Source organism: Rhinolophus ferrumequinum, chromosome 2 (genome assembly GCF_004115265.2).
Source record: "Rhinolophus ferrumequinum isolate MPI-CBG mRhiFer1 chromosome 2, mRhiFer1_v1.p, whole genome shotgun sequence".
Classification (NCBI taxonomy): domain Eukaryota; kingdom Metazoa; phylum Chordata; class Mammalia; order Chiroptera; family Rhinolophidae; genus Rhinolophus; species Rhinolophus ferrumequinum.
The window spans coordinates 44776026-44800893 of NC_046285.1; the positions used below are offsets into that span (position 1 = coordinate 44776026).

General features: G+C 37.9%; 1 protein-coding gene across 5 annotated transcripts in view; it reads right to left on the reverse strand.

Moving 5' to 3' along the window:
• The window catches only part of IGSF11 (immunoglobulin superfamily member 11), a 119866-nt gene that overhangs the window by 24024 nt on the left and 70974 nt on the right, over positions 1-24868 (reverse strand). The window contains exon 1 of one of the 5 annotated variants that reach the window (XM_033134857.1): positions 11795-11846. The exons of the other annotated variants lie outside the window; for them this stretch is intronic. Coding sequence (XP_032990748.1) covers positions 11795-11798 — 4 coding nt within the window. The 5' untranslated portion in view covers positions 11799-11846. Of the gene's footprint in view, positions 1-11794; positions 11847-24868 lie in introns of those variants that run through there. 5 annotated transcript variants of the gene reach the window in all.

Here is a 24868-nt window from a genome sequence, read left to right on the forward strand (position 1 = left end):
TCTGATAAAGGACTTGTATACAGAAAACACAAAGAATTTTTACAACTCAATAATAAAAAGACAAACCTTAAAATGGGTAAAATATGCTCAACATTATTATTCATTAGGACACGGCATATTAAAACCACAGTAAGACACATTACACATCCACTGTCATGGCTATAACCAAGACAAAACCACGTGCTGACAGGGATGTAGAAAACCTGGAATCCTCATTCACGGCTGCTGGGAATGTGAAATGGTACAGCCACTTTGGAAAAGTTTCAGTTTCAACAGTTTGACATAAATTTACCATGCAACCTGGCAATTCCATTTCTAAGAATCTACCCAAATAAACCCAAAATACATCCACACACAGATTTGTCTGTGAATGTTCATAGTAGCATTATTCATATCATACCCCCGAATGGACAAACAAAATGCAAGAATATCCATACAAGGAAATATTATTCAGAAATAAAAAGCGACAAGTTACTGACACGTGTTACAACATGTATGAGCCTCCCAAAACCATTCTGCTAAGTGGAAAATGGCCAGATGCAAAAGACCACATATTACATCATTCCACTGACATGGAATGTCCAGAAAAGGCAACTCTGTAGAGACAGCCAGCACATCCATGGCTGCCTGGCACTAGGGAGGAGGGAGGAGGATTGATGCAAATAGGTTCAATGGAACTTTCTAGGGCGATGGAAAACTTTTAGAACTGGATTGTTTGGATGGTAAAAAAAAAAAAAAAACTCTATAAATTTACTAAATACAATTGAATTTTATACTTTTAAAGGGCGAATTTTGTGGAAAGTAAATTATACCTCAATAATGCTGTTAGAATTCAAAAAAAAGTAAACAGTGACTTACCAGAGACAACTCCTGGGATGCCAAAATCAACTGTTATCTCTTCTGAAAAGAATATCTGCCCCACCCGCCTGGGACTACTGCACAGTACGAGACTAACCGGAGATTAAAATGGTCAGGGAGATCCAACAAAGAAGCTATTCTAATCATGAAAAATACATTAAGTCCAAGGCAGTATCTCACACTGTTTTATTTTGAAATGATATTATCTCAATTTTCCCAAAGAAGTAACACCACAACATATGCTTATGCTTACAATTAGTTTAGAAAATAAACAAACACACACAGCACCTTCCTTTATAGAACTTCACGTTCTGCACATGTAGTCTGATGATGTTCTCAGTAAATTTGCAGGATAAAATGTTTCATAAAATAAGCCATTGGTGGTAGACTATAAAGTACTTAATAACATCAGGGAAAATCTCTAAGTTTTAAAAAGGAAAGTTGAAAGAACCACCGGCATTAAGAGGCAGAAAGGGGAGGTTATTTGATCATGCAACAGGCCATGAACAACAGAACAAGCTGCCTCATCAGGTAGGAGTGGGTTAAGGGAGTCTATGTGTTAAAATGATTATGATAAATGCCACTGGAGATGTTTTTAGGAACAAGTGTGGAAGCCAAACTGGTGACAGAGCCTCCATCACTTCATTCTTCAGATAATACTTCAAGCAAGAAGTAAAGGGAATACACGCCCTTAATCCACCCAGAATAATGTATACCTCCACCCTCAGTGCACTCATTTCCAGCTGAACTCACACCATCTTTGATACAAATTGTAAAAAGAAAAAAAATTGGAATATAAACTAATGAAAGAGAAGTATGTAGATTGGGGAAAACTACCAAAATATGGTAGGATTTCAGTCAAGGGAGAGTAGATTGCAGGGTAGAGGTGGGAGCTGGGGAAATAAAGCAGGTCTGCCGGCAGAGAGCAAGCCTCTGGGGTGGAGGAAGCTATGAAAGACCAACTTCATTTACTTCACATTTTTACGTAATGTTAACCTTGAAATCTCAAGTACCAAGAGAGCTACGGAAGAAATATGAGTATTCTAGACAAGCTGCTTTCAGAACTTAGAGAAGTGTGGGTTTGAAGCTAGACAGATCTAGTTTGAAATCTGGCCCCAAATAAATCACATAATCTCTGATTCTGTTGCTTCATCTGCACAATAGGGCTGAATACTGCCATCACGTCATCCAAAGGGAATGACAAGGGCAGTACTGGATTTTGATGGCGGACGATGACGGCTACCACTACAGCTACTGCTAGCTAATATTTAGGGCACACTGACCAAATAGCAAGTCCACACTAAATACTATTTATAAACATATACATACTCGTACATACACACTCATTTAATCCTACGAGGTATTTATTCCCATTTTAAAGAAAAAACTGAGGCCCAGAGAGGACAAAAACCAGATCAAGGTCACAAAAGAAGTGGTAAGGCTTGAATTCACATCCCAGGCAGTGTATCTATAGAGAACATACACTATACCACATATAACTAACACATAGATGTTGTCATTATTATCACCACTATGAAGTACGATCAAAAGATATGGTGAATGTTTAAATAAAAAAATATATTACAGTAAATGACACATTCCCATTAATCCCCTCAAAATAATCCCCCACGCTTCGAAAACACTTATCCCATCGTTCTTGCTACTTTCTGAAGCAGTTCGGGAAGTCCTCTTCCATGAGTGTCTTTACTTCATCCTCCATCATGACAACGCTCTATGTCACACATCGCTTCTGATATGGCAATTTCTGCCAAATAAAAACATTACAGTGTGTCCTCATCCACCTATTCACCAGCTCTGGCACCGTGTGACTTCTGGCTCTTCCCCAAAGTCAAAATGACCATGAATGGGAAACATTTTGAATCAGTTCAGGATATCGAGGCAGCCACGCCAACACAACTAAAGACACGAAAGAGGGCTTCTAGAACTGCTTCAGAAAGTGGCAAGAATGATGGATAAGTGTGTTCGAAACGAGAGAAAGTATTTTGAGGGGAATTATTAATGGCAATGTATATTTTACTATAATAAATTTTTATTAAAACATTCACCGTATTTTTTGATGGCTCCTCATATATCATACAATCCCCCAATTTAAAACTAGTATGGACTTTTACATAAAGCCATCAGACGGAAACTCCCACAACTTCCTGCTTCCAAACCTACAAATCAGCTTTGATCTGCCTCATTGTCTTCTTCTCTCCTGTTAGAGCAGCTCATCTAAAGTCAACCCATAATTTACAATCCATCCTCGTGGCCTCCTTAGTAATCTTATCATGGAGGCTCCCTCTCTTGAAGCGTCAACCTCTCCTATTGCACTGGAGCCCTCCTGATAGCATTTCAATATCCTCAAGTATTTCCACTTAAAAAAAAAAATCTCCCCCCCCACTCTACCCCACTCTCCTCCAGGGACTGCCCCTCGCTGATGCATCATCATTAATCTTTTTGAAAGAGCTGCCTATACTCACTTTCTCCATTTGAAGACTCTTCTGCCATTCAGTCTTCAACCCACTTCTTAAAAAGTAGTTCTCCCTAGATTTCCCAGAGAACTCCTGATGCCTTCATGACTCTTGTGATCCTTCCTTGACTCTCAGGAGCATCTAACAGTGATGTCCATTCCCCCTCCTTCTTGAAACACATTTTTCCCCTAGCTGCAGTGATATAATTTACTCTAGCTTTCTTTCTGTATCACTGGATAATTCTCAGTTTCTTTTGCTATTTCACCCTTCTCTACATGGCTGCCTACTTTTATGCTAAACTCTCTCCCTACAGATTCTCATCTACTATCATGGCTTCGATTCTTTCATACATGACAAAGGCGTCCACATTTCTCTCTCTAACCTTATATCCAAATGCTTCCTAAACATCTCCATGTAGCTATCTCAAAGACACCTTAAGTCAACTTGTCCAAGATCAACCTCTTGATCTTGCCCTCCATGCCTGCCTCCTCTGGATATCTGGCTCCTTTCTAATGTTCCTTATGCTAGTGAGTGACTCAACTACACACCTGGCTGGACATGTCAGAAACTGAGAAATCTTTCTCATCATCTCCCAAACCCAATCCATGATCAAATCTGATCCGTTTTATGAACTATATTTCTCTTGACCTCTTCAGTCAGAGCCTTTGCCTGTCGTCTGTCTGATTTGCTCTGTTCCATACCCAATGCCTTTACCTGGTAATCTCCTACTCATCCTTCATATTAGCTCAAGTCTTACCTTCTCACAGAAGAGCCTTTTTCCTGACGCTCCGCCTACATCAGGATCTCATAAAGCACTGTTCCTTTTATTCTGAACACTATCTAAACTTGTAATCATACTTTCATTAATGTGATTATTTAAAGTATCTTCACCAGTATATTGTGAAGTATATTAAGAACTTCATTGCTGTAAGCACACAGTAAGAACTCAATAAATACATATTGTTGAATTGATCTAATTCAGTTTCCACATGAAAATACTAGGGTCCAAACAGACAGATTTATGAAAGGTCTTAAGATTGGGAACTGCATCTTCTGACTTCCAGTACAGTACGTTTTCTACCACACCAAATTTCCACAGACCATGTCTCAGAAAACTAATGATATCATTGCTCGTATTATGATTAGGATGAAGTGCTACTTCTGTACCAACAGAACTGACACTGAGCAATAAAAACTCAATTTTTTTGTAAATACTCATATATTTGCTCTACTCAGTCTCACGTGGATAGAAACATTTAACTTTTTTATTAAAAAGGTTGTTATGCTCTTTAAGCTGTCAGCATTCTCTATGGAACAGCATTTTGAAAGTCATCCAACACCCTAAATGTATCAGATATTAAAATATCAGATACCAAAGTGAGTTTTAAGGTAGACTACCCTGATGGATTTGCACAAAGAAGATGGCTGAAAACCGGCTATATAACTTTTAGAACTACACAGAGAATGGGTCAGAAGTGAACATCTATAAAGAGATTTTATGGAGAGAATTTTTTATTAGAGCTGTGGTGTGTTCTAAGTCCCATGCCATTCCCACCCAGCAAAGCTGCAATAGTGCCGCAATAAACATATGGGTACATATATTTTTTCGAATTAGTGTTTTGGATTTCTCTGGATAGATACCTAAGAGTGGAATTGCTGGGTCATAAGGTAGTTCCATTTCCAGCCTACATTCCCTGAATGTGTCATGGCAAAGGGCATCTGAATGTTCCCAATGGATCAGGTGTGAACACACGTAAGAGCTGGTGCAAGATCATCTTAGAAGCTGTCCAAGAGGGCTGTGTCTAAGGAGACTTCTGCAGGCAGGAAGCTGCAGGTAGGCCTCTGGGTTCCGAGAGGGTGGAGCACTGGCACACTGAGAACTACACATATATTTCTGTATATAAATTAAGATTTTCTTGTTTTGCTTTATTTATTTTTATTTATTTATTTTTATTAGTTTCAGGCGTACAAAGCAATGTAATAGTGAGACATTTACACCCCTCACAAAGTGATAACCCCACTCCCCCAATCTACTACCCCTCTGACATCGTATATAGCTGTTACAATTCCATTGACTCTATTCCCTATGCTGTACTCCACATCCTGTGACTATATATACAACAAATGCTGGCAAGGATGTGGAGAAAAGGGAACCCTCGTGCACTGTTGGTGGGATTGCAAACTGGTGCAGCCACTATGGAAATCAGTATGGAGGTATCTCAAAAAACTGGAAACGGAACTACCTTATAACCCAGTAATTCCACATTTAGATATCTATTCAGAGAAATCCAAAACGTGAATTTGAAAAAATATATGTACCCCTATGTTTATTGCAGCACTATTTACAATAGCCAAGACATGGAAACAACCAAAATGCCCATCGGTAGACAGCTGGATTAAGAAACTGTGGTACATTTATACAATGGAGTATTACTCGGCCATAAAGAAGAATGAAATCTTACCATTTGCAACGATATGGATGGACCTAGAGAACATTATGCTAAGTGAAATAAATCAGACAGAGAAAGACAAATACCACGTTTTGCTTTATTTTTCAATTCAGAGTGATCAGAAAAGTTGTATAACCTGCTTAAGTTTACATCTACGGAAAGAACTGGCTTTTGAATAAATTTAAAGAGATGAGGAAGACAAAATAAAGTTGCTCTGGATTATGTCTCAGGATTCCTATTTAATATACTGATTCAACTGAGTATAATTAAAAAATTCTTAGAAAAACTAAGAAGGAAAGAAATGGGTGTTTTTCACATTTTAAATGCTTAATTTTTTTTTTTTTTTTTTTTTTTTAGCTTACTAAAAAAACAACTCAAAATCCTATTTCCTTTTAGAGTGCATTTCCATGTTTGAAATTCTAGGCAGGAATTTAAACTTTAATGCGAAATATTGAATTAAAAATTCATTTAAAATATCCTACAATTTGCAATATTTACATGTAAAATGCATAATTTAAGAGCTAAATTGGCAGCATTTTGCACACTTGAATATTTCCTTACCTTCACCCAAGAAAAATTAAGTCAACTCATGAATTCTGAATGACTCTTAGCAATTAAATAAGACATAAAAAGCACATGTCCCCGTTTCCTCTGAGTAGTTGAAATCATAAATAACAGTTGTCTATACTCTTTCTTTAGGCCTCTACTTCCCAAGATTTAAAGCAGAAAGAAATTCACGTTTTCTCAGACCAAGGGATACATGTTAGAGAAAAATAAGCTGGCAGCAAAAAATCCTTAAAAATCTTAAAAGGGATCATCCACACTACATCGCTAAGAGAAGAGACAAAAGACCTTTTAAAGTGAGTGACCTGCTAGACTCAAAGGACACAAAACCCTCCTTACAAATCTGTCAGAGCCAGAACACCTGAAGTTCAGCATGAGGACTGGCCCAAGCAATCCAACTGAGATTTCAAAATAGAATGTTTGCTGATGCCTGTGGAGCGTGTGCTCATGTTTCAGAACTGTCAGAACACTTCCCTCTGAGAATACAGTCAGTAAAGCATCAAAAGGATCTTATGGCATTTTGAGAGACCTACGTTGTCCTTTCACCCCAAATGTTAATATCAGCAGTCCCAAAATGGTACTGGCTTATATGATTCCCATACGATTTCCTAAGTGCTGTTTTTACATATAAAAATATAGTATAAAATTCATTTAACTTATTCAAATTCAGTTTTGTAGTTTCATCAGACCAAAATCAATTTCAAAACATAAATTTCAAAACTCTATGCGATACTACTTGTTTTCTGCAGGAAACAATGGAATAGCATAAGTCTCTAATATCATAGTGATTTTAAAAACAAATAACTTTTTAAAAAATAAATAAATAAATAACTTTTTTTCATACTTTAACTAAATTTTAGTTAGATGAAACAATCTATCTTTATAATTCTTCTTCATATATACACATGTGCGTGTGTTTCTGTGTGTATGTATTTTTTAAATTGCCATCTTAACTAAAAAGAATGTGTTCACTGACATTAAATTATATTTTGGCCATCAACAGTACTAAACTAAATGATGAGTAAATATCTGGTTAAGTTGATCAATGTAGATGGCTTTACTATGCATTGGTAATCTACATTAATCAATTTGGAGGATCACAGCAAATCTCTGCTTTATTTTATGCCATATTAAACTGTATATTTTATTACTGGTATACAAAGGCAGGCTACCATAAAATTATATATCCTTATTTTCCGGCTGAAGCACTGAACACTTATACATGTTCCACGGTACTTTAGTATTATTATTTCTATGATATTATGGTTCCCCTTAGATGCTACCGAAGTGCCTTCTCATTGACTTCTCCTTTCCAACTATAAACAGTCCTCAGGGAGCAGGCCAAGGGCAAATAGCATGCCAGGGGACCAGGGTACAAAAATGATTTCCTCAAGTATGGTTCCAAAGAGCAGATCCAGAGATGAAGCAGAGATACGGAGGGAAGCCCAAAGCCTTGTACTGGACCCGTGTCCACGCTCTACATTATCAGCCCCCTTTGTCACTTTTCAAATGTTCAGAAATTATATACATCTGCCTATTTGGCCCTTTATGCCATGACATATCTATTATGTGGGTGACATTCACTCAGCAACAGATCCTAACACTTGATATGAACTTGACTAGAATCCTCTACAGCAAGTCTCCCATTATTATCACCCTCTCCTGATTTTATATCTAGATTCAGGCATAGGTGTTCTAGTCCACCTAGGAATTCCCTTACAGGGGTGACCACAGTCCGGCAAGCTTACAGATGATTTACATACATATTTTGCTTGGCCTATATAATCTGACCCACACAGAGTTTTTAATACTTTGAATTTCTTACAATTAAATAACACAGAACTCTAGATTACCAACTTAGCTTGAGAGTAACACTGGGCCTGCATTTCACATGGCAGTTGATAACCGATGCCCCTTTAGACAAAACGTGCGCTCACTATCCACACTGCCACAATCCCCACCACTCCCTGTTATTCTACGATATAGCCCACTTTACTCAGTCAGGATACCTGCCTGACTCCTGTGGGCATTCGTGTTTGCCATCCCTTTGTAAAACTAATTGAATAACACGATTATCCTTTCAAGAGGCAGAAGCAAGCTACAAAAGCAGAACAGGTTTTGCAATGCTAAGGAGGACATAACACTATGATTGCCACCATAGCCACAAATCCCTTCAGGAAAAGCAGAATGAAGCATATTCCTTAAGCATGGGTCACAGTTATTTGTGACAGAGAATCTCATTCACACCCTAGCTACAAGTGAGTGTCCCAGGAATCAACACCTGACCAAAACAGTCACCAACAGACTAGACAGTTGTTTATGAGATAACTGTCCTAAGAACCTTGTCAAAAGATACATAAAATACAATGGTGCCTGGCTAATCCAATAAGGCCTTCCCTCTTGGTGGGGAGTTTGAGAGCAGCAGCACATGAAGAGAGAAGAGCTAGTTCACTAAAATCGGAATAAGAGGGACATTAAATAATGATAACGGGGTCAATTCATCAAGAACATAATAGTCTAGTGTATGTAACTAACAACAGAGCTTCAGAGTACATGAAGCAAAAACTGATAGAAGTGAAAGGAGAAAACCAAAAACAAAATAATCATAGTTTACAATTATAGTTTTATAAATGGAGACTGGGACACTCTTCTGTCATTAGCAATCATATACAACAAATCCATAGAACAAATAGATAAAATCGGTTTTTAAAAAATCAGTAAAAATACTTAAGGCCTAAACAATGAACTTATGAACAAAGCAATGAACCTAAGAGATTTTAGGACACTCTACCAAACATCATGGAATACACATTATTTTCTAGCACACATAAGACACTTACCAAGAATAAAATCATACAAAGAATGTGAATCAAATTAGAACTTAATAACAAAAAGAAATCTAGAAAATCATCAAATATTTATAAAAATCCATTTCTAAATAATTCACAGGTCAAAGGTGAAATTACAAAGAAAATCAGAAAACATGCTAACTTGCATAAAAATGAAAATACAACATATCAAAATTTATGGGAAGCAACCAAGTACTTAAAGGAAAATTAACATCATCTAAATGCTCATGTTATAAAAAGAAGAAAGGTTTATAATCAACAATCAAGCATCCACCTTAAGAAACTAGAAAAAGAAAAGCAAATTAAATAAAAAACAAGTCAAAATAAATTTTAAAAAATGAAGACAGAAAAATAGAGTAAATCAATGAAATCCAAAGCTGGCTCTCTGAGAAAGTTAACAAAATTGATAAATATGTAACCAAGAATATAAAAGAGAAAACACAGGTATGAAAGAGGGGATATAACTACAGATCCTAGAAACATTAAAAGCATAACAAAGGGATATTATAAGTAACTTTATGCTAATATATTTGGTAACACAGATATATAGACAAATTCCCTGAAAGATGCAAACTATCAAAGCTCATTCTAAAAGATATAGATAACCTAAATAGCCCTATGTCCATTAAATATGCATTTCAAAATCCTCCCACCAAAATAACACCAGGTCCAGAGAGCTTAATTGGTAAACTCTGCCCATTATTATTGCTATTTAATAACAATAATAATAATAAAAATAATATAAAAACTATATATGAATTCTTCCAGAAAAAAGGGGGAACACACCCCAACTAATTTTATGAGATTAGCATTACTCTAATATGAAAATCCAACAAAGAATGCCAAGAAAATTAGGACTAACATCCCTTCTAAACATAGACACAAAGTCCTTAAAATATTAGCAAACTGAATCCAGCACTATACAGAAAGAATGATTAATCATGACAAAAGTCATGTTTATCCTAGGAATGCAGGCTCACTCAATATTTGAAATCAATATAATTTACCATGTCAAAATACTAAAAAAGAAAAATATATACATAATCTTTCCAATGGGTACACAAAAGGTGACAAAAATCAATATCTATTCATTACAAAAGCTCTCTTCAAACAAGGTAGAGGAGGGAACTTCCACAAACTGGTAACAAGAATCTGCCAGAAAATATACTTCTAACATTATATTTAACAGTAAAAAGACAACTTTTACTTAATGGCTAAAGTTGCTTTCTTTCTTTGTTCAGAAATAAGGCAAGGATGTCTGCTCTTTACATGTCTATGCAACATGGAGGTCTTAGCCATTGCAATAAGGCAAGGATAAGAAACAAAAGGCATATTGACTAGAAAGGAAAAGTAAAAATGTATCTTATTTGCGGATAAAGCAATCAACCACATTAAAAATTCTAATGAATCTACAAAAATGCAACTAATTCTAATTAATAAATTAGTTTAGAAATGTTGCAGAAAGTTATGAAATTTTGGAAATTAAAATTTAAAATAATACCATTTATAATAGCATCAAAAAGACAAAACACTTCAGGATAACTTTAACGAAATATCTGTGAGACCTATACAATGAAAATTACAAAACTTTCCTGAGAAAAATTTAAGAGCCTAAATAAATGGAGAGATAAAGCATGGCTATTAATCAAAAGACAACAGTATTAAGATGTCAAGTCTCCTCAAATTCATCTATTGATTTGATACAATTCTAATCAAAATTCTAGTGAGCTGTTTTGTAGAAATAGTCAAACTGCTTCTAAAATATACATGTAAAAGTGAATATTAAAATGTCAATTTTTGAACAGGAACAAAGTTTGAGAACTTGCAATACCTGATTTTAAAACCTACTAGAAACCTATGGTAATAGTGTGGGATTGGCTGGCATAAGGACAGGCATACAGAGAGTACAGAAATATATCTACACATATATGGTCAATTTATTTCCATCAAAGTAGTCAAGGCTGGTCAGTGGCAAAAGGATACTCTTTTCAAAAAACAGTGCTGTAAAAATTGGACCTACATATGCGAAAATATTAACTTTACCCTTATCTTACACCTGATATAAAGTTAACCTGAAATGGATCAAAAACTTCAATTTAAGAGTGAAACTATAAAATTTCTGTAAGACAATATAAGAGAAAGTCTCTATGACTCTGAGTTAGAACAAGATTTCTTAGGATACAAAATATATGAACTATTAAAAATAGATAAATTAGACTTTTAAGATTAGAATATAAAATTCATGATTAAGATATTGATAGACTTTAAAAATTAACAATTTCTTGTCTTTAAAAGACGCTATTAAGAAAATAAAAATATCAGTCATATTTGGGGAGAAAGTATTTTCAAAACACATCAAGGACTTGTGCTTATAGTATATTAACAACTCTTACAATTCAATAACACAAACAACCCAATTTTTTAAACACACCACAGAAAACATACAAATGAGTAATAACACGAAAAGATGCTCAACTTCATTAGTCAACAAGGAAATTAAGACCACACTGAGATATCACTACACATCAACTAGAATGAATTAAATTAAGTGATTGACAACACCAAGTGTGAACAAGAATACAGAGCAACTCAAACTCACACATTTCTGGCGGGACTGCAAAGTGGTACAGTCACTTGGGAATAGTTTCACAATTTCTAACAAAGTTAAATATACACTTAACCATATTAGCCACCAGTTGCAATCCTAGGTATTTATCCAAGAGATATATGCAAATGTTCATAGCATCTTTTTTCACAATGGCCAAAAAAAACTGGAAACATCTTGAATATCCATCAACTTGCAGATGGATAAAATAATGGAAAATTACTAGTCAACAAAAAGAAACAAACTGCTGACACACAACATGGAAAAATATCAAAAGCATTGTGCTAAGCGAAAGAAGCCAGAAACAAAAGACTATACAGTATGCATCCATTTCTTTTTTAATTCTATATTATGGAAAGGGGAAAACTATAGGGGCAGAAAGCACACCCGTGTTTGCTAGGGGCTGGAGCTGGGGCAGAGAGAGGTAGGCCACACAGAATGACTATATTAGGAGCATGGACAAACTCTGCGGGTATAGAAACATTCTACATCACCATTGTGGTGGTGATTAGAAGACTGTAAACATTTGTCAAAACTCAACAAACTATACACCTAAAGAGGGGGATTTCACTGTATGCAAATCGTACCTCAAATCTGATTTTTTTAATTAAAAAAAAAAACGGGGGGATGTTGGAAAGCTCACAGAAACACTAGACAGATAGAGAAGCAAGCTCAAAGCTAAACTTCTAGGAAAACACCAAAACTATGCTGTACAAGTGGCCTGATGAGAAAGCTGCTGCACTGGTCCTGTCGCCAAAGCCTAAATGCCAGACCCTTACTGCACGACTACTGATGCCAGGTCTGTCTCCGGCACTGCTCCCTACACTGTCATGCCTGAAGCCACACTTGTCTGCTGCAATCTGTGCCAGCAAACAGAAGCTCAGCACAGAGCCCGTTCATCCCACGGCTCGTGTCCAAATCATGGTCTCACCTACGTGCCTCTGTCTGAAAACCTGAAGTCCAAGCTGCAAAAGAGGCTGGATAGCTGAGTTCTCACTTCTGCCCTGGAGAGGTGGACTCATAATGTGGAAATTTCTCCAAATGTAGTAATACTATTCAATATATGATGGCCAGACATGAATAGAGGAAAGGTTGAGTAAAGCAAGCAGTAAATGAAAACACTAAAAAGTTATTTCTCTTTCTCTTGGCTCTCCCTTAACTCTTCCAAGCCTGTCTTTGTCAAGCTCTCCGTATTTCCTTACCTCATAGGCCTTTACAAGGTGGAAAGCTGAAACTACTGAAGACAAACAGGCTTCCTGTCTCTAGTGAAATCCGGTGCTCACTGAGGAAACTATACTGAGGGAGAGGAGATGGGAGTGACCACCTCCGAATTTGAGAAAGGAGAAAAGGGGCTATTAAGAAGGGGATGGAAGCTGGCCAAGTTCCTGGCGAAGAGGGTACCCATGCTCTACTTTGCTCAGAGGCCAAGGGAAACCGCAGCTCCTCAAGGAGGACGGCTGCCCCCGGCCACTACGGCTCTCTTGGTACAAGATTCCTGGTGTTCCACAAGTCACAGAAGCTGCAAAACAAGACGTCAAAGAACGCTGATGGCTAATGTTAGTTATCAGAGGGGTCTCCCAGTGTCTTGGCTCTGTGAGAGATCTTGCAGGGTGGAGAAAGGAGCCTGAATAATAACTGATATTAAATTTCCTGCCATTCTGGTAAGAAGAGAATCCCAGATTCGTATTTAACTTGATTTACAGATAATAGATGAATAGCCATTTCTTGCAAACCTTTGTGGATCCTAAATCTTAATGTCCCAGCCCCTAGGATGACTTTTTTTTTTTTTTTTCACTTTTTTAATATATTAGGTTGGTGTAAAAGTAATTGTGGTTTAAAAGGTTAAATTGCAAAAACCGCAATTACTTTTGCACCAACCTAATATCTGTGTTTTCAAATTTCAGAAATCATTGTCTAGAGACAGAGCAGGGCCTGGGGAGAAAAAAGTGACAGCCTACGGGGTATTTTTCTGGTGTTTCAGGATTGCCTCTTATTTATTACAGGGGGTAACCCTCTAGGCAAATCTGAACTTGCAAGTGACCTGCCTTTTTCAGGGGAAAAAAGTTCAAAATTCTTTGCTGTTTAGCTTTCTAAAGAACTTCTGAAAATCGAAGCTTTTAACCTGGATAACAACTAGGATGGGAAGACTGTATTTTTCTTTCCTGGCTTAGTTTTGCTTTGTGTCTAAAGACATCACAGAGCACTTTAGTTTATATTTTGGTAGGCCTTTCTGACAGTGTCACACTGTAGCTCAAAGCTAGTATCAGTCTGGTTAGCAGATTGAAAAGTTATAATGGGAAATACTAACTAGAGTTTCCAGATGGCAAAAGGCCAGATAAATGGCCTCTACTGATAAATACAACCAGGCACTCTCAACTTCGCCACTCAGTTGAATACAGCCCTATTTGGCTATAACGAGCAAGCTCCAGTTGTTTAATGAAGCATTCATATGACAAAAGCCACTAAATCAACAAGTAGAGTTATTTATGAACAAATAAAGCCATCTGAAACCATCAGGAGGGTGTTATATTCTGAAACCAATGAAATGCTTTTTTTAAAATGGCTCAACTGAAATATTTTATTCTTGTTCAGCAATATATTGCCTCTTTCCAAACGAAACACTATTCTTAAATTTTTCTTGAACCTTTTGGATATGTTTATGTCAGTACTAGTTTATCTGTTAGCTAGGTTAAAGCATTCTTTAGTGGGTACAACACGAAAAAATAAGAGATTTGAAATGTAGAAATAAGACGCTTGATTATCTATCCTGTTAGAAGCTCTGAGAAATCTAAGAACGCAGAGAGAAATGATGTGGCATCATAATTGCGCGCTGACACAGTACGCCCAAGTACTTCCCACGGCCCTCAAGGTCCTGCTTATCTGGCCTTTGCCTATCTTTCGAACCAGTCTTACAGCACTTCCTCCCACAGTGGACTTTTCTCAGGTCCAGGAATACACCGGGCTCTCCTGGATTTCTATGATCTTTCCTTAGTTTGAAATACCCTCCTCTGCTGTGTACGCGCGCGTGCACACACGATCCTTCTAATCCCTATGTATTCTTCAGATTCAAAGTCTCCCTGACCTCCAGAGCAGGTTACATTTCCCCTTTAAATGCCTCCAAAGCATGTTGTACTTCTTTGAAACTGTCTTCACACTTTAAATGCTCTTAGCATAGGTCTTTCTCCGCAGATTCTAAGTAGAAACTATATGCCTGGGTCCCAGCACACAATGACCATAATACAGTAAATGTCCAATATGTATTTCATAATATTCAGCAAGAATTTATATGCCAAATACTCTTCTAAGCACTTTATATAAGCCTAGTAACAAACAAGAATGGGAGGTGATATGATTATTAATCACATTTTACACATGAGGACACCTAGGCCCAGAGATGTTAAAAACACTACCCCACAGAACGGGGATTCAAACCTGTGTCTTCAAACCCGGGATTCAAACCAGGGCCTTCCTATGCCTCCTCCTCACAGCTTCCTGGTAGTGAAAAGAGCGCAGGATTTAGAGTATGGAACGGCTACTTACTAGCTGTGTAACCTTGGGCACGTTACTTAAACTCTCTGAGCCTTAGTTTTGTTTTGTTTTTGTTCTGTTTTTTTGCATTTCTAAAAAAAGGGATACAAATATGTATCTACCTCACGAGATCACTTTGAAGAAGTATACATTAAAGTACTTGGCACAAGAGGTTCTTAAATTGCAATTGAATTTGATCTCAGGAAGAAAACGAAAGGAGTAATAAGAAACAGAGAACAAAAGAAAGTATTCACCCCGACTCCTATAACTGTCCCAGAGGCATGAAATATCTCAAGAAAATTACGGTCATACACTTATTTTGATACATACCTACAGCTGCAATTTTTAATTTATTAAAAGCTATACAAAGTTACTGTTAAGCACATGTTAAGAGAATACCTCTTTTGGTATATGTGTTATTACAGAGCTATATAGCCTCCACTCCCAGAGTTAAAAAACCAAAAGACCGAACACTTTCTCGTGACAAAGCAGGGGTGAAATTCAAAAATGAAATGTCAAGTAAAAATAGAAAAGAAATATTAAAAAACAAAGAGCTGGTAGGAAATAAAAATGTAAATCTAAATGAAACCAAAGATAGCACAGGAAGAATAAGCAAAAAAAAAGAATGGGGAAGATAATGGGGGTAAAAGGCCCTATATTGTTGACTGCATCTGATCCACAGATTAATGCCATTTCTAAGCAGATTAACCAAATCCCAACTGTTCTACGTCAGGTCCTTTTCTAAGGTTTTCCTCCCTCATATCAGCAAATAAGAATAAATTAAAATTTTACACACGCAAATAAGACAGAAGGAAAAAAAAATCACTCATACGAAACAGAACTGTCCCGAGTTGACGATTCACCCTAATATGCCTATTCTTTCCTTCCATTCTGTGCCTATACTAAAATGATATGTGATAAAGCTGAAAAGTGAAAAAGAGGAGAATTAGCTCCTCGTGTATTTTTCTTTAAATAGAGCATCAAGCCATCCTCCCCTGGGCAGTAGGCAGTGCAGTACAGAAGATCATCACACGAGGGGAGGGCATAAAGAGATGGGAACTGTTATTTCTATCCCGGATGCAGGAAGAACTTTTAACCTTCTGATGCATTTCCTTAGCATAACCTTCTCCATAGCAACCACGGGACTGCAGTAGCAAGAAATAGACGGGGAGATAAAAAAAAAAAATACATGTTATGTTGCACACACACACACACATACACGCACACACACACATGCACACATGTTTATATATAAATCCTGCCAAACTGCTAAATTCAGTAATGGTTTTAAGAAAAAATTCACCTATTCTCCTGAAACCTCATATTGCTGTGGAAGACCAACCACTAAAAAACAGAATTAAGCTAGCATACTATGACTGTTATTTTTCTACAGCACTTATAATTGTAACATATGTATAGTACTCTACAACACATTTAATCTCAAGATCAGCCTATTTTACTAAAAAAAGAAAACCTTTTGAGGCGTAACGTATTTCCCAATGTTCAGAAGAACAGCTTTTATGTCACCTACTAATCCTAAATAACTAAGACCGCTACAGCAGTAACATTATAAGATTGTGACTTTGTGTCCATTGCACATTATACTGCTGGTGGAAAGTTTAAAACTAGAAAGCGTCACTTACACTAACAAGGACTTTTATACCAGGTGAAAGCAAGAAAGTTCTATGGTCTCCCTTTGGTAACTATTTGCCCTAGTTTGCAGTCAGCGTTCCCCTATTTGGGCTTAACTTTGACTTTTTTTTTTTTTTTTAATTGGGGAATATTTGGGAACAGTGTGTTTCTTCAGGTTTCTCCAGCTCCAAGTCGTTTGTCCTTCAATCTAGTTGAGAAGGGCGCAGCTCAGCTCCAAGTCCAGTAACCGTTTTCAATCTTTAGTTGTAGGGGGCGCAGCCCACCATCCCATGGGGGAATTAAACTGGCAACCTTGTTGAGAGCTCCCGCTCTAACCAATTTAGCCATCTGGCCGCCCTTAACTTTGACTTTTAACTGCAGGATGAGCAAAGGCACACAAAACCTAAGGTTTCAGCATAAAGAGGTCTTGCAACCAGGCTGGTAGGAGGAACCATGATTCGTCAGAAAAAACACAAGCACTGCACCCCCACAGCCCCACTTTATAGAAAGGATAAAAACCCCTGAGGGTTGAGATGGCAATGACAGCATTAGAGGAATGAGAGTTCCCCTTCAAGACCTGCTCTTTTGAGGGACAGACTATTATAGATCTCACTGTTTCCATTCCTAACTTCTCGGTGCCTAGGCAACTTTCTCAGAAGGTACTAAACACCAGTGAGAAGCCTACACTAGAAGCCAGAAGGCTTTCCTCTTGGGGCACTCTGAGATGTTCACCTAGGTTCTCTCACTATGGGGTGGAGTCTTATTACTGGCCCGGCTCATACATTTATATCCAGTAATTTGAATGCCACTAAAAGATAAAATCTATGGCTCCCTTTATTAAAACATAGGGAAAGAACAGGCAATAAAGGATATGCCCATAACAGGTTAAGTGGAGGAGAAAATATTTTGATGACAAGTATATTATTAGTAGCTTAATAGAAAAGAATATACTCAATTCTTTTCAGGAATGGGACGGGAACTGAGGCCAGAACACTGGTACGTATGCGGTGGGTGGGGGAGGAAGGGTGGGAGGAGTAAAGGAGGAGGCCGTGGCTGGGAACTGGGGAGCCCTGGGGAACCACACTATTTACGCTTCTGCCTCGACCCACAGGCTCACATGGGCCCCGGCCAATAGAATTTTACACTTCTTAATTCAGGCGGCCAACCAAATGATAGGTACCAGTAAGAGGGGCAAATGTAAGAGACACAGATTCTACCCTCATAGAACCTACAGTCTAGTAGAAGTAGAGCTGTTATTCGATTAAACACAATGCTGATGAATGTTACGCAGAAGATAAGCACTTTTATTTCGCTTTTCTCAGGATGAGGTACTTCTGCTTGTGAGATTGGGTTACAATTTCAGAGACATTTCTCTAACAAGAATGGCTACTTCTAGAATCACAGGCCTGTTAACAAACTGCTGAGTCCTCAGGTCTCAGGAAAAACAATGGAACCAAGGCTAGCTGGCAGTCTGTGACTGACACACCAGGGCCCCGTGGGTGACCTAGAGGCGACTCTCCCAGGAGTCCTACGACTCTGCTCTGCGGAGCAATGGGTCTGCAGGGCCCCACTCTGACCACCCAGCCCTTCCCAGAGCTGTCTCAGGGTGAGAGGGTGATTTCAGTTGAATTTTGATCAAACTGAGCCCAGACAGGCTGGTGGAGAAATGTTGTCTTTGGCATGAGAAAAAATGGCAGCAAAGCGAAGACATCAAAGGACAGATAGAACTTTCTGCACAGCTGCCACTTTTCTGCAAAAATTTAGCTGTTCCTTGTGAGAGTCAGGCTGATAGTTTAAGAGTAAAACTTGTCCAGCTCCACTCTAGCCACAATGAAAAAAACGTTGCATGCAATAAAATACGTGCTTCCACCAACTTGTGAGTGATAGGGCTTTGAAAACTGTCAAGCACTATCAGATCTACGGTATTACAACTACTTACACAATATTATGTTCCTTCCACACGATTTTTACAGTTCTTCTCTCCTTTTCTCCCCTCCCCAAACACCTTCCAGTTGGAGACTAGAATCACTAACAGTTCTAGACTGACTACTCTTCTTTGTACAGTGTGCACCATTTTATGCCTAGAACCCAAGAAGGCCACTCCCCTCCAGCATCCTAGGAACTTAAGAGAGTCTCACAGCATTCCAATGTATTATTGCTTTCAGACAATTCCATGTCTCCTCAAAGCTGTCTGTGGTTTTCAGGTTCAGCCAAATCAACATAGAATACTTGGTATAAGATGGCTTGCAACTAATTAATTAACAATCACAGCAGCATCCAATAAACATATACAACGTATACAATCTGAGAGTTTGGATATAAAATCAATTACCCAGGTCAGATAACAACAAAAGAATAGTATTATTAATAAAGTTTCATGAAGAAAGCCGCTGCTGAGCTGAGGATTAAGAGAATAAGACTACCACAGTATCTACAATTTTCAGAAGGTTAAACTTTTTTTTCATGGTTCTAAAAAAGAGAAATGAGAGATCACACAGGTCTGTTCTCCTAGTGAGTTTCCTAATGAAAATATTTTCAAAGTAACAGTCTGCTTCTTTCACCCCCACTTCTCCCCTTGAAACCAGACTCCAATGGGAACCACCACCTCATCTTCTACAGGAAGTCATCAATAAAGAGGAAAATCACATTGAGGCCACAATCCACAAATGGAGTAATCTACTCCTCAATTATAAGGTATATCCTATTGTATTTATGACCACTGTAACACTACATCTCAAGATGAGTGTGTGTGCGTGTGTATAAAACACTAATAACACATAGAAATGCCTAGAAAATGAAAGTTAATCAGAGAAGCCTCTCCATGTAAAATTTACTGGTGGTTCTACTTAAAACAATCATTTCCTATTTTTTAATTGGGAGCTGACAGAGATAGCATTCTCTAGATGCTCACACACCCACATCTAGTAGCAAACACTCTTACACAAAACTGCATGTGTTGGTTCTGTAACTGAGAGGGGAGTATGGTCTTGGGGTGGGGGAAAAAACAGGCAATATCTAGGAGTTTTTGACAAAAACAAACGTGACATCTAGCCAACCCAGTGGTCTGGTGGTACATTTAATGAGTTAGCTTTTAAATAAAAGAGTGGTCTACAAATTGTTTCTCAATTTTACAAACTGAAGCTTAAAGAAAAAAATACTTAAACTGTATAGGTTGTTTTAATCTTACCTTATTTACTAATTTTCATTTCCAAGTTGTATTTAGATTGGGAACCTTGTGATCAGTCTTTCTACCTACAGTGAGTTTTCTGTTCCAAAGACTATCATGACGCAAACTGGGTTCGGAAATCAAGTCAACAACCAGGCGACATTTGCTGCTGTTGATCTCCCTGATCGACTTTCATTAAAAGTCTCTTTGAAAGTATTTATTTTGAATGGTTTTTATGTCCCACCCTTAATATTTCCTATAGAGCTTAGAGGGTCTTCCACTTTACATGTAAAAATAAAAGTTTAGGGTAAATCCTAGACATTAGACGTCACTTTAATGTTTGGGTTTTATTTGAAGCATTTCAGAATGTCCAAGGAGTAGACAGAGACCTTAAATACCATCTAACTCAATTCTTTATTTCATAAATGAAAAAACTTACCCCCACAACAGGGAAATCATTGGTCTGAAGTTACAGTTCGTGCCAACCCTTAACTCCCAGCTGAGTGTTACGTCCACTGTGTCCGATTTGTTGCACAAAAGACAGAAACTCAAATACCCAAGAATAAATCTCAAGTGTTCATGAGTAAGAAGTCTGGAATTTCTGCTTCTTTATCTTCCCACTATTATTTATTCCATTTCGCATTTGGACATTTACCAAGTGGTGAGCCTCTATCTCCAGGAGAGCTCAGTATCTAATGGCAAAGAGCCTGGAGCCCAGGAGGGCGGGGGACTGCACCAAAGTCTGTGGACAACTGTGGCCTTAATGGGTGGTCCAGAGAACCCAGGAGACATGAGAGGAGGGGGCTAAAGCCTCTAGTAAAAAAGCGTTGGAGTGGGAGGAGGGCACGAACGGGAGAGCCATTCTATTGAAATTGGGGCGTGACAGGGAGTCCCATTCGATATGCCTGGTTTGCAAGTAACCTCATGAACTGGCCTCAGTAAAATTCATTAATTAAAAATATGTTGTCTCCAAAACCCAAAAAGACCTGAAAGGTTTTGAGCCTGTTTTAACATTTGAAGGTGCTAAAAGAACCATTAGCTCTTTCTTGACAGTGGCAGGGGATGGAGTGGATCTCAGCTTTCCAAACAATTTTCAGGAATTTAACAAAGGTAGCAGTGCCTAACATTGTGTGAGGCAATGGCTTGTGTCCTTTGTATTAGTATGTCCTGAATGAGTATGTCAAATGACTCTCCCCGGAGGAGAATGTCATCAGTGTGATATCATACTTGTGCTTCTGGAGAAAGCTGGATATGGTTCAGATCTTGCCTGCAAAGACTGCATGCAATAATAGGTCTATTGAGGCATGCCATTGACAGCTGGGTAGAGGTGGACTCTGTCCCTGCAAAGATGAAGGCAAACTGCAACTGTGAGGCTGTGGAAGTAGGCTCTGAACAAAACGCAATCAGCCAAATCCATGACGGCAAAGTATTACCAGTTGCTGACCCGATGGAGTCAGTAATTTCAATAATATTGGGAATGCAGGCCTCAATGGCTAGGATCATGACACGAAGGCTATGGAAATCCACTGTGAGGTACCACTCATTCTTTCCAAGTTTAACAACAGGCCCAATTGTGCTGTTCAATGGAGAAACACTAGGAATAACCACCCGTTCTCTAAAAACATCTTATACATGGGTTTCAGTTCTTGGTCCTATTTTAATTTACGTTGGGCAATATGAACTGTTTTATTCATGGAGTAGGGAGGAGAGTCAAGGGAGCCCCATTTTTCCAAGCCAATTTTAAGTGCCAGAGTTGTAATTTAATCTATTACTCGTTGGGTCAGAACATCCATGCTGACTATGGGATATCTTAGGGCAAAAGATTCTATGATCATGGGGAATTTAGGCAAGGTAAGAGTTCAAATGATTAAGGTGAGACGTGCCTGTTTGTCCTCTGTTTTGTATTTGGTAACTTCCCGAGGAGTACGGAGGGTACCTTATTAAAATTTAGTAGGGTCCCCGTGGATAGGGTTACCTTGTTTATGTTTACTGGGATCTTCAGATATAACTGCAATTTGAGTCCCAAAATCAATTAAGATCATAAAGGTGCATTTCAGCAGAAGTTAAAGTTCATTCAGAGCCTATGTTGTAGAAGTACAAAAGTAGTTCTAAATTATTGTATTAGAATATTACATAATAAAGCAAATAAAATGTGTAACAGTCATTATTGTTATAATCAGGACTAAAATTAAAGAACAAATGTTCTTTAAAATGATGAATTGTCAAGAAAGACTATTTATTTACCAAAAGTAAATAAATCCAACACTTATAAATAAGAAAAAATCAGCTATATCTTCATATCTTAATGTAGACTTTTTAAAGTGTAACAGACATAAAGAAAAATGTACACATCTCAAGTATATGCCTTTGCATACTTCACTATGGGAGAAGGAATGCATTCATTTTAATGTGAGTCTCTGAAATTAACTCACCACTGAAAATAGGCTGTAGTCCTCAAACCCAAGGCTTGGAATAAATTAGGTTAGGTTAGGGAGGTAAGAGGACAGTTACCAACGCATCAGCTTAGTAAAGAGAGAAAATACAAAGAATTAGCCCTATATTTGTTGTGTCAAAGTGAAAGTACAGATGTGTTCAAGGAAAAGTAGGTAACTCCCCATCATACGTATACAGTAGTTTCCCCCTTGTCTGCAGGGGATACATCCCCAGACACCCAGTGTTTGCCTGCAACCACAGGTAGTCCTTACTTAACCCTATATATATATTTTTCCTATACATACATACCTTTGTACTTAAAGGAAGCACTTTATGGCTTCTCTTTGGCCATATTCATATTGCCAGCATCACTACTGTTGCACTTTGGGGCCATTATTAAGTAAAATAAGGGTGACTTGAACACAAGCACTGTGATACCACGACAGTCAATATGCTACCAAGAGGGCTAGTAAGTAGCTAACAAGCGAGGAGCATATACAGTGTGGATACCTGGGCCAAGGAGTGATTCACGACCTGGATGGGATGGAGCAGGAAGATGTGAGATTTCATTATGCTACTCAGAACGACGTGCAATTTGAAACTAATAAATTGTTTATTTCTGGAATTTTCCATTTAATATTTTTGAACCACACTTGACCAGGGGTAACTGAAACCACAAAAGTAAAACCTCACACGAGGGGCATCTACTGTAATATTTAATGCCACCAGGTCTTCCTAAAGAAACCACAGTGCACAAACGCTACCTCTGTGCTCTGTGCTTTCTGTTAAAGGAGTAACAGGTAGGCTCTATCCTAAATAGCAACTGAGATGCAATCCCATCCAGTAACATAAACAGCCCCAGGGGATTTATCTGTTATATCCCACCACAGCCCAAGCTTCCCCCAATTAAGTTTTAACATAGCAAAAAATTCTTCAAATCACCATTAAACGATTAAAAGGGTGCTATTTCCCATTACACATGATAAAGCATGAGTCTAACAATAGCAGGTACTGACCGCCACAATGAGATTATGACACAGTAAAAAAAATCCCATGGCAATATGCATTTTATATATTTTTATAGAGAATATTTAAAGGTTACAGTTTCTCCCTGATGTACCTTTCTTAGTGGGGGAAAAAATACACACATGCAAACACATGTATACCCCAACTCAATTTTCCCTTCATGCCTGAAAAGGCACTGAAAATGTATCCTTCGAAGTTCAGTGGGGAAAACCACCTTTTCTATTCCCCTATGGAATTCTCCCTTCAAACTGGAGAGTCACATAGCACCAGGAACCTAGAGTCACCAAAGAGCTTTTTAAAAAATACTTGAAAAACAAATGTAGAAACTGCTGCTATGGAGTGGATAAAAAGCTGTAGTGCAAGATCAAGCAGGAAACAATGCCTCCCGGATCCCTCACTACTGTGTACACAGGTTGTCCACTGCCTCTGGTTTGGCCATCTCACACTGAGGGATAATCAAGGTGGTAGATAGTAATGGTGAAGATTTTCATAAACCATTAGGAAGGAGTAACAGGTAGGCTCTATCCTAAATAGCAACTGAGATGCAATCCCATCCAGTAACATAAACAGCCCCAGGGGATTTATCTATATCTGACAGACCTTTCTGTAATGATGAAAATGTTCTATATCTGTACTATCCAACATGGCAGCCACCCGCCACATGTGGCTAGTAAGTATCTAAATTGTAGCTGTGTGACTGAGGAACTGAATTTCAATTAATTTAAATTTAAATATCCACACGTGGCTCATAGCACAGTTTTAGACTCTCGTCATTTAATAGCACTGAGCTATCATTCATGTATCCCCCATACCGGGGATTGCAAACTGGTAATCCATGAACATTTCTGGCTGACAGATGAGTGATCACGACAGTGTTTGCTTTTAATGTAAATCAAATACTTTTAGACACGGCACTCCCCAGTTGGCCACTATATCTAATATTTCTTGATTCTAAATTTTTCACATGTATTAACTCAATCTTTACAACGTCCACATAAGATAGGCACTATTATTACCTATTACTACATGCTATTCTCTATATTTTACAAATAAGAAAAGTGAGACAGAGGGATTAAGTAATTCGCCAATTTGTTGCCAATAAATGACAGAGCCAAATTCTGAATACAAGATGTCTGACTGCAGAGTCCATGCATGCTTTTAAACACCATGCTCTCCACTCCTTTCAGGCTGGCTTATTTCTTCCAGTCATCGCTTATTTCACAAGCAACGTTTTTCAAACATAATTTTTTCAATGTAATTACTAGTCCCCACTTCACCCTTGT